This window comes from Hydractinia symbiolongicarpus, chromosome 8 (assembly GCF_029227915.1).
Source record: "Hydractinia symbiolongicarpus strain clone_291-10 chromosome 8, HSymV2.1, whole genome shotgun sequence".
Lineage (NCBI taxonomy): Eukaryota > Metazoa > Cnidaria > Hydrozoa > Anthoathecata > Hydractiniidae > Hydractinia > Hydractinia symbiolongicarpus.
This window is the reverse complement of record NC_079882.1, coordinates 19,039,952-19,053,997: the sequence shown is the minus strand read 5'-3', so window position 1 is coordinate 19,053,997 and position 14,046 is coordinate 19,039,952. Positions and strand designations below refer to the sequence as shown.

At 34.4% G+C, this 14,046-nt stretch overlaps 2 protein-coding genes across 3 annotated transcripts; one reads left to right on the top strand and one right to left on the bottom strand.

The window, feature by feature from the left end:
* Positions 1-216: 216 nt before the first annotated feature.
* Positions 217-5,589, top strand: LOC130654476 (transmembrane protein 165-like). Of its 2 annotated transcripts, none has more exons than XM_057457067.1 (5): positions 217-456; positions 2,468-2,893; positions 3,267-3,455; positions 3,854-3,959; positions 4,266-4,945. In XM_057457067.1, the coding sequence occupies exons 1-5, from the start codon at positions 220-222 to the stop codon at positions 4,367-4,369; spliced, it is 1,062 nt and encodes a 353-aa protein (XP_057313050.1). In that variant the 5' UTR covers positions 217-219; the 3' UTR covers positions 4,370-4,945. The 2 variants fall into 2 exon arrangements, with proteins under 2 accessions (XP_057313050.1, XP_057313051.1); XM_057457068.1 differs by having other exon boundaries at positions 218-456; positions 4,866-5,589.
* Positions 5,590-9,042: 3,453 nt separating this feature from the next.
* LOC130654470 (uncharacterized) lies at positions 9,043-11,851 on the bottom strand. Its single transcript, XM_057457058.1, has 4 exons — positions 11,698-11,851; positions 10,954-11,527; positions 10,402-10,839; positions 9,043-10,136 (listed from the first exon to the last, which is right to left on the bottom strand). The coding sequence occupies exons 1-4, from the start codon at positions 11,704-11,706 to the stop codon at positions 9,133-9,135; spliced, it is 2,025 nt and encodes a 674-aa protein (XP_057313041.1). The 5' UTR covers positions 11,707-11,851; the 3' UTR covers positions 9,043-9,132.
* Positions 11,852-14,046: the final 2,195 nt, after the last annotated feature.

Sequence of the window (14,046 nt, the reverse complement as noted above, 5' to 3'; positions counted from 1 at the left end):
TGTAAACAACTAGCATCCCTTAATATGCTCATAGCTAATCTCTTTGTCATGTTATTCTGCATTCTTGCATGCAAATTCACTGACTAATACTTCAAAGGATTTAGGTGTATATTTGTACCTTGTTGCTACATTTTGCTACCTTAAATAATAAACTAAATTTGTATGAACAGGTTTAGTCAATAAATTATATACAGTTTAAAAATGTTATCTCTTACTTGAATGTTAAATATACAATATAGGCATCTAAATAAAAATTGTGTAAAGACATGTGTAGCTGATTGGACCCATAACATGACACATTGTTGGCAGAAGTTCTTGCTTGCATGTGCTACACTAACTATTTTTCTATGTACAACAAAGTGCAGTGAACTTCTACAGTATGATGCTGCTAAGGACGGTCCAAAGGAAATAAAAGAAGTTGATGCTTCGTTTTTTGTTGACAAGAAATCTGAAAAGGTTAGTGCTGTTTTAACTTATTTTTTGTTGTGAGTGACCATGTTATTGCTTTTTTATGCCAGTATGAAAATGCTAAATAATGATTTCCATAATTTTTGTAAAAACATCAAAATTAAGTTTCCTCTATAGCAAAGGCGTAAAATAACAAAATAAACTATACCACAAAAGAGAAGGTTTAAAAAAGGAACAAGAAGCCCTGGGGGCTCTAAGAATTTCCGCGCGCTACCAAAATATTTGATGAAAACCTGCTAATTCGATGTGTTATTGTGCCAAACATTCGAAGGGGTTTGGTGCATGAACCTCTGAAGATAAAGCCCATCAGTGACATTATATCTTACGCCAAACGCAAACAAAACGAAACGTGTCATAATAAACTCACATTTTAAAAGAAATTGCTAACAAAAAATACAGCCTATCATTCATGGTTGAAAGTCTTGCGATTGAAACGTTTATGGTCTTAAACGGCATTAGTTGACAAAAAATCAAAATTTTGATGTGACCATCATTTTCAGCATACTTTTTTTATTAACTGTGTCAATTTTTGTCGAAAATAAAGCAGTTTTATTTTTTGGATAAATTTTGGCCTGAAATGACATTTAGGTGACAAAACCAAACTTTTGTACCATCATCATTTTCAGCATACTTTATTTGTTAACTATGCCAGATTTAGCCGAAAATGAAGTGGTTTTAATTTTTGGACCAATTTTGGCCTAAAATGGCATTTAGGTGACAAAAATCAAAATTTTGATGTCACCATTATGTTCAGCATACTTTTTTTGTTAACTTTGCTAATTTTTGTTGAAAATGAAGTAGTTTTAATTTTTGGACCAATTTTGACCTAAAATGACATTTAGGTAACAAGAAATCAAAATTTTGATGTCACCATCATGTTCAGCATACTTTATTTGTTTACTGTGCCAAATTTTGTTGAAAATAAAGTAGTTTTAATTTTTGGACCAATTTTGGCCTGAAATGACATTTATGTAAGAAGAAATCAAAATTTTGATGTCACCATCATGTTCAGCATACTTTATTTGTTAACTGTTCCAAATTTTGTTGAAAATAAAGTAGTTCTAATTTTTGGACCAATTTTGGCCTAAAATGACATTTAGGTGAGAAAAATCAAAATTATTATGTCACCATTATGTTCAGCATATTTTTTTTTGTTAACTGTGCCAAATTTTGTCGAAAACAAATACCAATTTTGGCCTGAAGCGTCAATACTAGACTTCTCAGTAGTTAAGGAGCTTGGGTACGAAGTTTACATCTGTGACGGACCAACGTGAAATCCCAGGGTCGATTTTTTCTCAAAAAATGCTCCGAAAGAAAAAACGACGGTTTTAAAGAATTTCCTACGCCTTCGGGCGCGGAAATTCAATGAATATATAAAGAGTTAAAATAAAATGGACTGTGTCATATATTAATACTAGGAGGTTAGAAATAAACACAAAAATAACAACCTATAAGAAAGAATTATATCAAAAAAGGAATATATAAAATGACAACAAAATTGTGTGTATATGTACAACAGTTAGTCATGTATATACTTAAAGGTCGGTTTCTAACAACATAAAAAGTGTTGAGCAACAATTTTACAACATTCATACCTGTTGTTGTTAAGATGATCTTTTGTAAAGTCAATGTTGTAAAGGTAGATTTTTTCCATGCAAATTGGCCCCCGATTGGTGTCATTGAAATCCTAATTTAGAATTATGGGGTCATTTCAACAGATTCGAGTAAAATAATAATTGATAAAATGAATTGCAGGCAGCACTTCAATTTTCCCTGCATATTTGATGATAAATGAACAGTTAAATAACTGTGGCTGATTGGTTTATGCTTTATTTCTAAATATAAATACAGAACAAAGGGTTGAGAAAGGATTTTTTAGTTCCATACAAAGAACCATACTCGTCTATGCTTGTTTTATGTAAAAATGAAAGGTTTATTTCAGGACTAAAGCTAATTGTGACCTTGAATAATAATGATCATTATCTTTTGTTTCATTTAGCATGTCATTCGACCTGCCAAAGATGGAGCAATCAAGGATGAACCTGAATCATCAGCTGATATTCAAGCAACAAAACGTCAATTAGATTATAGTTTTTTACATGCATTCATAGCATCCATATCTGTTATTATAGTATCCGAACTTGGTGATAAGACTTTCTTCATTGCTGCCATTATGGCGATGAGACACTCAAGAATTATAGTTTTTACAGGTGCAATAGGTGCACTCGGCTTAATGACTGTTTTATCTGTATTTCTTGGTTATGCAACCACTGTTATACCGAGGGTGTATACCTTTTATATCTCCACAGCTTTATTTGCCATATTTGGTTTAAAAATGTTAAAAGAAGGTTATGATATGGATCCTAACGAGGGGCAAGAGGAACTAGAGGAAGTGTCTGCTGAATTGAAGAAAAAAGAAGCAGAGGTAATGAAACGTAAAAATTAGGTAGCTCAATTATAAGAGTTTTGGATTGAATTTCAAGTCCATATTTTCCCGTAATACAAATCAAGTGATTTTCTGTTTCATTTCCATCAAATTGCAAACTGCATCACCTTCTCTTTGCACAATCGCTGGTACAGTATATTAGCTGTACAAATTTTCAATAAAATGTGTTTGTGTAATTTTATAAAACCATTCACGATCACTCCTATAGATATCTATGTACTGTTACAAGTCTTGTATAGCTAAAAAGAATAATAATAATAATAGTTTCTTCCGTTTTCAGACAATACAGGCATCAAATTTTTTCTAATGAAGATTTATTATAAAATTTTTTTTGCCTTCATTCTCTTTGTAGATGGAGGCTGCAGAGACATCACCAGACGTGGAGACTGGTTTTATAGGGTCAAAAATAAAACGGTCAAAATTGTATCGACTTCTTTCTCACTTCTGTTCACCTATCCTTATACAAGCTTTTACAATGACCTTCCTTGCAGAGTGGGGCGATCGGTCTCAATTAACAACAATTATTTTGGGTTCCAGAGAAGTAAGTGCTGCATGTTTTTTTTGTAATGTTGTTCCATCCTTTTCCCTTTTCCTCTTACTAAATGGCAGCGATTTGGGGCGAATTGTCTATAGCGGTCCATTATACACTCTATACATGCTATCTATATTTTAGCTGGTATCGATGCGTCCTAATCAGTAAAATTGTCTTTTGTTAATCCGAGTCCAATTTTAATTTATAAAAGCAAATTACATGTATAAGAGGGAAAGAGTCAAATAAAACAAGACCAAAGTTTTCATATTTCCTAGCTCTAGGGCTCCCTCGTCAAACCTACGCTCCTTTGTTGTCTGAAAAGTGAATGCCCATCATGCGCTCTCTTGAGGAAGTACGGTCTGTTTTTTATGCATTTTTGCGTCACAGAAAGTTTGATTTCTTTGTAGAATCCTCTTGGCGTTGCAATCGGTGGCACCATTGGACACGCCCTTTGCACAGGTTTAGCTGTCTTGGGAGGAAGGCTAATAGCGCAAAAAATATCTGTGAGAACAGGTAAGAAAAAAAAATTTGGAAAAGTTGTCTTTTTGTCAGCATTTGGTATCGTTTATTAACTTAGTCTCCACCTGAAAAAATTGTTAAACAGGGCATGAAGGTTTAAACTAACCTTTAAATCTCCATGCACATGGTTTCTACGGAGTCGTGGAAGTCGTGGAATGGAAATTGCACATTTTCGGAACCAGTAATGAAAAATCTCTGTGCTCGCACTTAAATCCACAAACGCTTAAAAAATTCACAAAAAAAAGTTTAAAAGATGTAACAACACTGTAATCATTGACGCACTTGTTTCATTGATTTTAGTTACGATAATTGGTGGAGCACTCTTTCTTTTATTTGCGGTTTCTGCACTGTTCTTTGACGAAAGAGGTGGCTGGTCACACCTGATAACTGCATGCACACATTAAACTGTATATAATTTATTTAATTTTTAAACAAGGTAAAATTGAACATGTTTTGTGTTAAACTATTTTAAAGCGAATTAAAGTCTCTTTAACATTTTTTTAAATAAACATTTTAAAGGTAAATTACGTCACGTAATTATTCGATTAACCATTTCTCCTTTTAATAAGCGCACTGTTTGGAATTTAGAAATGATAGATAGGCACGCATCAGTTAGGCGTGTCTTCGTTGAAAGATATCTATTTCGCAAGTGTTCCAATTTAATCTTCACGTGTGCTAACTGGATATGGATAAGAACGTCATATTTAACCTGATAACCTCTCACATTCTGCGTACATTATATAAAATAACCATAAACTTTACTGTAACAATGTACGAAAGTACAAATTGGTTACAGCTGAAAAAAGTTTTAAACCCTATTTTTGAATATTTACCCTTTCTTAAATTATTAAGATGTTTGGAGCTTGATGTTTTTATTTTTCTTTATTTTTCTCTCTGTAGTTACACTGATTGGAGGTGTGGTGTTTTTGATATTTGCTGCATCAGCATTATTTCTAGGACACGAGTAATTATAGTTCTTATCTCAACACAAGTACTAGAGTGGAGATGTGACAAAATAAATCTCTGTAACTTTCATTGTCATTTTTTGTTGTTGTGGTTGTGGTTTTAACGTGAGACCACTCTTTCCGCAGTTTGGAAACAATACGTGTGATATGACCTGTTTCGTCAGCATTTTAGGTTACGAAAGAGGCAAGTATTTTTCTGTTTACTTGTGTTGAGAAATATTAGAGGTTTAGTTTATTATTTATGTGCGTTTATATTTTTTTAGTTTTTACGTTGATTTCATAGAAAATGAAAAATAGATTTTAAACTTTGCGTCCTTAAATAGTTTTTCGCTGGTGTTTTTATCAATCCAGGCTATATACTTTCCTTGACGTGGTGAGCTCAGAATACAGCTTGATTTGTTTCATATTAATGTGAACGTCTTCATTAAAAAATAATTTATTTTAAGCGAATTTTGGTGTAACTTTTTTGTAGCTCTTTCGCCAGGAATTCATTGTGGAAATATTTTTTTTATGATACTGTTCGGGTCGGGTTGCGCTAGACAAGTTTTAAATACGGCCAACATCAAGGAGTATGGAGTTTAAGCACATGTACAGTGGATTTCGGCCCAATCGTCTGATGAATAAATTATTTATTATCGTAAATAAATAGTTTGCGTAAATATGTTTATTTATTGATCGGTTTGTGCTGTACACGATTTTTTTATTTTTAAGAAACGCGAGTTCAAGAAACAGGAGGCAAAAAATTTGCCAACCTGATGGTCGGAAACAAAACAAGAAAGATTTTATTTTTGAAAAAACAAATGACATGAAAATAAAAGAAAATGTAGACTTAGGCTTTTTGATTTCTAACTTCTGAAACCCAAAAACATATTTCGTAGAAAAGGCAGTGAGCTACCAAAAGGGTGCAAATACAGTTATCCTGTACAACTTACACGCATACTCAAATTTGTTTACAAAAGATAAAGCAGAAAAATGAAGGCTCTAAAATAGAAGCGTAGTTCGTGCTTTTGGCAGGCCAAATTCTTTTCTCTTTTTTTTTTATCCATAGACTCAAATTTATTCTGACATTTACAGGAAGATCTTTTCTTTATATTTATTTCTCTATATTGTCAAAAAAATTAAGCGTCAGGATTCTTGGCTAGTTTGTGCGCGTTCTGAAGCAGCTGACTATGGAATGGATGCCTGTAAAACACAGACCAGATTTGCTTGGACGGCTCGGCAATTTCGTTGATCATATATTATTTTGCTTACCATATTTTGAAAACAATCATTGTGTGGATATATATCATAATGAACTGTTGATAAATGTGAGCTTGTATAAACCAGTATTTCTACTATATATTTTTCACACATATCATACACACAAATAATTTATCATTTATTCGCATACAGTATTATCTTCAATTAGCGCACAATGTCCGTGCAGGTGCAATTGTCCGCTAATTAGAGGTGTCTGCGTTTTTGAAAATGTTTTGCAATATAAGCCCCAAATTTGAAAATAAAGCCGAGTTTGTATGCGAAAGATTTGGGTAATTAGTGTGTACCTGGTTGAACTTTTTTACCAACAAACGCAAAACTTGATTAAATATGATTATTAAAGTAGTGTACAAAATGAGCATACCCATATGTATCGAAAAGAATTAGAATGAGTGTCAGTAAAAGTCTTGTGATAGAGGATATCATATCTACATGACATCTGGAGCCTGTTGATAGGGAAGGGGAAATGGTAAAATGCAGGCATGAGCCGTCTAATAAAAATGCAATAGCAATCATTAGAACTGATTCTTTCCGAACGAAAACATTTTTCAAAAATAAAATAAAAAAGTTCCAAACACTTCCATTATGGCTCAAGGTAGTGGAAAGAAGTTGAATCGTGGAGGTGGCTATGGTCTGAAGATTCCTGTAATTTACTGCTTTCATGGACAAGAAAAGTTGATATACTGGATAGTAAGGAGGATCGAAGCTATATAAAGCGAGCTGATAAAGCTTCAAAGTGATTACTTGAAAAACTATTCTTTTTTCTCTATCTTTTGTTTGCTGGCTCCTAACCTTTTTGAACCGTCCGCTAATTGAAAAGCTATATTCACTATTTTGTGCAAAAAAATGTTGTCTGATAATTAGACTGCTCGCTATTTAGAAAGTTTATGAGACTTTAACCAGACAACGACCAGCGAAAATCTCTTTTTTGCTGATCAGAGGTGTCCGCCTTTTAGAGTGTTCGTTAATTGGAGAGAATATAAGTCGTTAGATTTTGAGGGAGGGAGCTTCAGGCGCAGGCGTGTTTACGAATGCTTATGGCAGGTATAACGACCACCTTGTGCCCAGGCGCTTTTCGGTTTCCTTGTGTCATGAACTGGGTTAGGAGTAACCAGATGGTTAAAACATTACCTGATAGAATTCAAGTAATGTTTCTCGGGATTAGGGAAGTAGAAATATATTTGTAGATAATCTTTCTATTTCTAGCTCTGACACCGATTTATTTGTAAGAGGGCAAATAACAAGATTAAAGCGCTTTTACGAATACGACGGTATCTTGATTTACCTAACGCTGAATTGATTTACAATTCGTATATTGTTTCATGCTTCAACTACTGCCCGTTAATTTGGATGTTTTGTAGCAGATGTCTTATTAGTGTTATCACGTCAACTCATTGCAGAGCTCAGAGGGCTTTCTACATGAAATTTTCAGCGTCTTGTGAGGATCTTCTTATTGTTAGTAAAGCGATGCCTATCCATCAGAAAAACCTCTGCCTTCTTATGACTGCAGTATTTAAGTCCTTAACCAGGCTCAATCCAGAATTTATGAGGGAGTATTTTAAAAATAAAAAGATTCTATATGCACTTCGCTTTGGTAATCTTTTATCTCACCCATTAAGAAATAATACCGGTTTAAATGATTTAATATTCTGAGCCTGTCTAGCCTGAAATAATCTTTCTCAGGCTCTAAAAAGTGCTTCGTCGTTAGAGGTTTTTAAGTCTGGCATAAACAATATAGACGGCGTTTATTGTAGGTGTAAGATATGTCGGCAATAGTATTTTTATTTGAATTTAATTTTGTTTTAGCTACTCGGCTTATTATAATATTTTATATATTTTAGTTGGACTTAATTAGTTTTGTGAAATAAACTTTTGTACTTTGTTCCAACGTTAAATAAAGACTTACTACTACTGCTATCACAGTGCCAACGAGCCAAGTATAATGATTTGGAATTTTAGGTAAATCTCATTTTAAAAAACACCAGTATATAACTCTTAACGATCTTTACTGCGCATCGAAAAACGTCTCATGCTGCAAAAGAAAAATCTTTAAAAATCTTTTAATTACGGACTTTCATACAGCACAATATGACACTGATAACTCTTTTTAAGTAGGTGATTGAAAAACTGAACTGAACAAAAAACAGGCTAAAAATTCTCCCTACTGCAAGCTTTTTAATCGTGCCCAGACTGCAATGTGTGAAAGTCGGTAATATAAAGTTTTCTCGACTGTATATTATGTTGCCTTTATTTTGCAAACAGTTTACGTCGCATTCACCATTCACGAAGCCTCAGTGCTTCTTGTTTCATATAAAACGTTTTGTTCTTACAATCAGATATAGCTAGACTTTTTATAGACGGACACCAAATTTGTTTTTCTTTAAAAAACATGGTGCCCGTCAAACGAGGAGGCTTAGTGACTAATTATGCGCTTCCTGGGCCCCCTTTTTACACATATAACATATGAAATATCTAGTCTGTTACATTTTCTTTTAAAAGTGTTGGTGTATCCTAAATGTTTTGTTTGTAGATAGCGCACACGGTCAACCTAAGTGGGACCTCATGTCGTTATTGGGTCAAAATCACAATTAAGTTACAACATACATACTTAATATTAACGTTTTAGCCCGCGTTCTAGCCATATTTGTACAGTTGGATGGAAAGTGTTGGCACTGAATATAACTTTCTCCCCTTTTTATGCAAACGCAATGATGCAAATCGCGCAAAAATTTAAAGAGATATACTTTCCTCTACGCTTGCTTCTTTAATGAAGCTGGGTGTTGGTGCAAATTGGGTGTTGGTGCAAAATAGTGATAAAGTTAGCTCAAATTCTGATAGACAACTAAAACAGAAAGTTTCAATAACACTCTTTAACTTTTGAAAAGTAAAGATAAACAATACAATCTAAATTACTCTCAAGAACAAAAAAAGGTGTTCTTATCCCTTTAGGCAACGACTTCAAGGGTTCTGGGATGGAGATCCCAACATCGGTATTTTCCGTCGCAATTATAATATTCATACTTGGCGTTTTTGTATCGAATTTTCAAAGTATGTGTATGACTTTCTCTTGTGTTGGACGTTCGTTCCAAAACGAACCCTCCTTTTAATTGTATGACTTCGTTTTTACTGAGGCGAACTTCGTGACGATGCGGAGTGACACCAGATTTTTCGGAAAATTTCAATCTTAGAGTGATGTCACCTGAATCTTCACTCACCGAGGTCCATTTCATATTCGATTTTGCAGGATCCATGACAATATCTCGCAAGGCACTAAACTCCTTCCAAACGGACGAACCTTCTCCATGAATAGGCATAATGGGGTATCGTTGTCGTAAAATTCCAACATCTTTAATATCTGGAAGAAAGATACGAGTCCCAGAAGCTCTTACCTTTTTCGGTTGTCCGTTTCGATCTAACACACATACGTCACCCCTTCGCGTAGTATCAGCCGTGTCCTGACCTACGGTCTGTCCAGAGAAGAATTCGGTAGGAGTAAGGTAATAGATCCTGCTGTTAACACCATCGTATTCCTTTCCAGTGACACACCCACCGTATCGACCATTAATGTTCACCTTCTTTCCATCCACAGTATTGGCCTTACCTCTGTATTGGAAATTGTATGGGTTCCACTTTGACAAAGGCGTGAGATAAATAATCTCCAATGGAATAGCGTAAGTCCATCTCTGTGTCAAAGTATAACATGTTCGTTTATCCCACGGTTTCTTACATTTTGTTATGGACATTGGAGCCACTTTTTTATTGCTCGTCATGGCGGCAAACATGAAGTTGTCGGAGTATCCCCGCTTTAATGTGCTCACTCCCATTGCGTCTCGTTGTTTCACACTGAACCATCGGTGATAAAATGCAGCATTTTTGCGCGTCCCATCGACATTGAGAACTTCACTTTCGAAACCTTCGTCAGTTAAATTGCCCACGTAGTTGTCTTTTCCTAGAAAAAATAAAATTGTAAATCGCTCATTTCTTAATTCTATAAAATTCCATTAACATTTATATTAAAGAGGAGTCGCTGTAACTAAAAAGCAAGATGGCCAAGTGGTTATGGGGATTGCCTCGCAATCACGAGGTCCGTGGTTCAGTCCACGACGAGGGCATCCACATTGTTAACAGTTCTTTCAACACTAAAGTGGCCATCCTGTATAAAAAACTCAGAAATAGTATTCTAAGCATAAGAAAAATCACTTGAAATCACCTACCAGGGATTTCTTCCATTAATTCATCTAAAAAAGTTCTTGTATTGTAAGTTCTTTGGTCGTTAAATACACTACTATTTTCCATGTTAACTTGAAATCTCGCTTGGCGCGAGTTAACATATCTCCAAACGTTACTGTTGGTCATAAAACGTGATGCTAAATCATCAACAGGTCTCATTCTGTCTGTGGGAAGCAGTTTCTTTGTTGGATGACATGCAATACGATAATTAAACTGCGCGAATATTGGTATGGTATCGTTGTAGAAACCCATAATGGTGGTCGGCAACAGGGCCAGGTTTTCCAATCGACTTTTAGATCCAGTGTAATCTGTAAACATATTTTTCTGTTGAAGCTCCTGCCAGGATTTAGCGTCGACAAAGTGGCGATCACTTTTGAAAGGTTCGTCAATACTTCCACCAGAAGAAGACTGTGTCCATCCACCTGAAATAAAACGCTTATTTACTTTTCTTCATGACAATAATAGGCAAAACAAAAGTAGAGATTCTGTTTTGTATCTATCCGCTTACAAATGCTAAATTTAAAAAAAGCTTATACCTTCCAAATAACACAAAACTGATTTAAAATACGGTTCATAATTTCGATGAGTTGTATTTTGATCTCTCCATGCTCGAAAATATTCTCTCATTTCTGCAGTGGCTGCGTTTAAGTCGACTTGCTTTTGAACCGATGGCGGTACATCAGGAAACGGGATCTCTTCTGTTTTATGATAAGTTGTTTCATTACGACTGGGCATGAACAAACGGTAATCGTTGTGTCGTGTTCGGAATTGTACCCCGTTTAAGACTGCCTCAATCTCACCCATACCGACCGTGCGAATATTATTAGCGTGGTCATGGATGGAAGCTATGGAGAAGCCATTATGTGACTCTGAGTGATAGTTTTTATTTCCTTGTCGTCTTATACGTACAACTTTTAAGCCGCTGTCGCCGTCACTTCTTGTTCTTTGTTCGGCGTAAAACTTTTGAAGCATTATTTGACGGCCTAAAGCGCCTATTGATTTAGCTATCTTTGTAATTTTATCGTCAGCTTCGGAAAAGCCTTTAGCAACTGTGTCTGTCCATTCTGCAGATATCGCGACAATCAAAATAGATAGGATCAAGAATTCTTTCTGAAAAAACCATAAAAATGTCTAACAAAAATATTTGTTGAAAAATTTACCTACTTAGGTCTTCGTAACATATACTCTTCAATAAAAAGCGCTCTCATATTCCGGAGTGGTGTTAATGCATGGATTAGTTTAGATGCCCGAAGTATTTTTGAATGTAAGATTGAGCCTACCTTGTCCATTACACTTTCTTTATTTAAAACTAAACAAGTTTCTTTTTTGTTTCTGCTCCTTCTCTATGTAAGTGATTGGTATTAATCCTGTGAAAAAATGTTCTGGATTTTATAAAAAATCTAAGTGCATGATGCGGAAAATTTTTAATTACAAGCAGTTGTTAAAAGTTAATTAAAAAGCAGTCAGATGACGACATGTAATTAGCTGAGGAGTGACCGTCATTATATATGATGTCCGTTTTTTATGTGATTGTCAATTTCTTTTCGACCAATCAGCTAAAAAATGCTTCCTTTCTTTCTCGCCGTTCCGTAAAATATACATTTGATATAACAGATCTGAAAGAAAAGAAGTATTTGTTTAGACAGGAAATATGAAGGAGGTGTATCATTTGAGAAGATTGACGTTGCAAGTCATAATTTTTAATTACTGATCATAGATTGCCGATGTTGTGATGGTTTGTCCATATTAGGATACGAATGGAGCATGAAGTACATTGATGAAACAAATAAATTCTTTTTTTGCAATTTCGAGCTTTTTATACTAAAAAAATGACCTCACGTTTCTACAATCGCCCCCTAACAGCTTAGTTATTCCTATATTGACAGAAAGGAAATTACTACTAGCGGCCCCCAGTGGAAACAATCCACTAACTATAGGTTTTTGTGATTTTCTGGGCTAGCCACTTTAAATATTTATTATTATTATTATTATTATTATTATTATTATTAATATTACTACTATAAAACTTAATTTCGAATTGTACAAAGACGTCTATTCAGTTGGGAAAAGGCAGTAAAAGGTAGGGGAAATTATTAATACTTGATCTGGTCAGGCAAACAGGCGTTCATAAAACGTTCAGCAACCTTTACACGAAGTTTCATTTTAAAGGCGAATTAAACTTTCATTTTTTTTTTAAAAAGTTACCGCGCACGGCTACAAGGCCATTACGCATGTGCAGTTCACACTACCTCGATATGAGAAACTTCATGTAAACAACAAAATTTCTTTGCAGTTTGAAATCTTATTTTGGGTCCATCTAAAGGCTACTCTAGAATGGAACGTTAGAGGAATTCAAGAGCCTTTATGCAAAGAATGTATGGCTCCACACGTCAAAGAAAGTAACTTTAACTTAATTGATCTGTGTTTTTTCTATCTACTACAAGACAACAATTTGACAGTCTATTTCATAACAAGTATATTTCAATAATATTTTTTCTTCCTCTTTACGCATGCAAGCTAAGCCAATTTGAAACATACATACGTAAGTGACGCTACAAGTTGTGGCTTGCTAAATGATCGGCCAGAAGTTTCCATTTAGACGCTACTTTTCATTCAATATTTTAATGTGACCCAACTATTATTTTACAAACATTTAAATTGCCATAAAAAATTATTATTGTAATTGCCAAAATTTAAATCATACGATTATTACTGGAGACGTGATAAAAAGCTCTCTTCTGAAAGGCTAAAGAGACCTAGTCACCTAGCTTTATTTTTGGAATATAAGTATTTATAAAGAAGTAGTACAGGCCTCCAAGTACTTTCATCTTAAGAATGTGTAATCAGGTTTTAGGCTTCGTACTTTGATTGCAGGTTTAGGGCGTCAAAATGAACACATGTTTACAAATTCATTGGGCATGACGTTCATTAAAAAATAATAAAAAAATAATCAGCTTTCTGCAATACCTACCTCTAAAATATATGCTCTTACTTAAAAAAAATTACAAAAGCGAAAGATTAGACGACGCTATGTAGAAATATATAAAAGACGGTATCTTACACTGACATGATGTAATATTGTTTCTGTGAGTGAAGCGAGAAAAGAGCAAAATAATGTAATGTTAACATATCGAATGTTAACTGTATCATTTGCACTTTTGTCGCCTAAAAAACCAGGACATTGACCATCATGCATGCGGCACAAAATTATTTTTGTTTTCCTAATCTAGCAGAGTATCTTTAGTTAACGCCACATGGTCAAAAAACTCAGTTGCTGCAAATTTAAATCAGCTACATGATGTAATTATAGAAAAACAAGAACTACAGACTTTGCCTGCTCTCAATCTGGATAGGGTTTATAGACAAAATTAAAAAATATTGACCAAATAGTGGTAACGTAAACATTCATATCTTAACCATTCTTCAAACGCTAGTGAACATAGAAAATGTTCCTGTCTCTTTAATGAGAGATGGTAAAGGTTAATAACTTTCTGTGATTAAATTGATTGATTTATGGTTTAGGTTTCTATATTTAACAAAATGTTCCTCTTAAAAAGAATTATTGGCAGTTCCCTCCAGCAATATATTCACCTCGCTCCCAGGCGCCTTACTTTACTTACAAATCGCAA

Coding starts and splice junctions, on each gene's coding strand:
- LOC130654470 (XM_057457058.1), bottom strand. Junction 10,840..10,953: donor AGTTTTGTGTTATTTGGAAG/GTATAAGCTTTT, acceptor GTTTTATTTCAG/GTGGATGGACACAGTCTTCT. Junction 10,137..10,401: donor ATTAATGGAAGAAATCCCTG/GTAGGTGATTTC, acceptor TATTTTTTCTAG/GAAAAGACAACTACGTGGGC.
- LOC130654476 (XM_057457067.1), top strand. CDS start 220: ATGTTAAATATACAATATAGGCATCTAAATAAAAATTGTGTAAAGACA. Junction 457..2,467: donor TTGACAAGAAATCTGAAAAG/GTTAGTGCTGTT, acceptor TGTTTCATTTAG/CATGTCATTCGACCTGCCAA. Junction 3,456..3,853: donor TTATTTTGGGTTCCAGAGAA/GTAAGTGCTGCA, acceptor ATTTCTTTGTAG/AATCCTCTTGGCGTTGCAAT.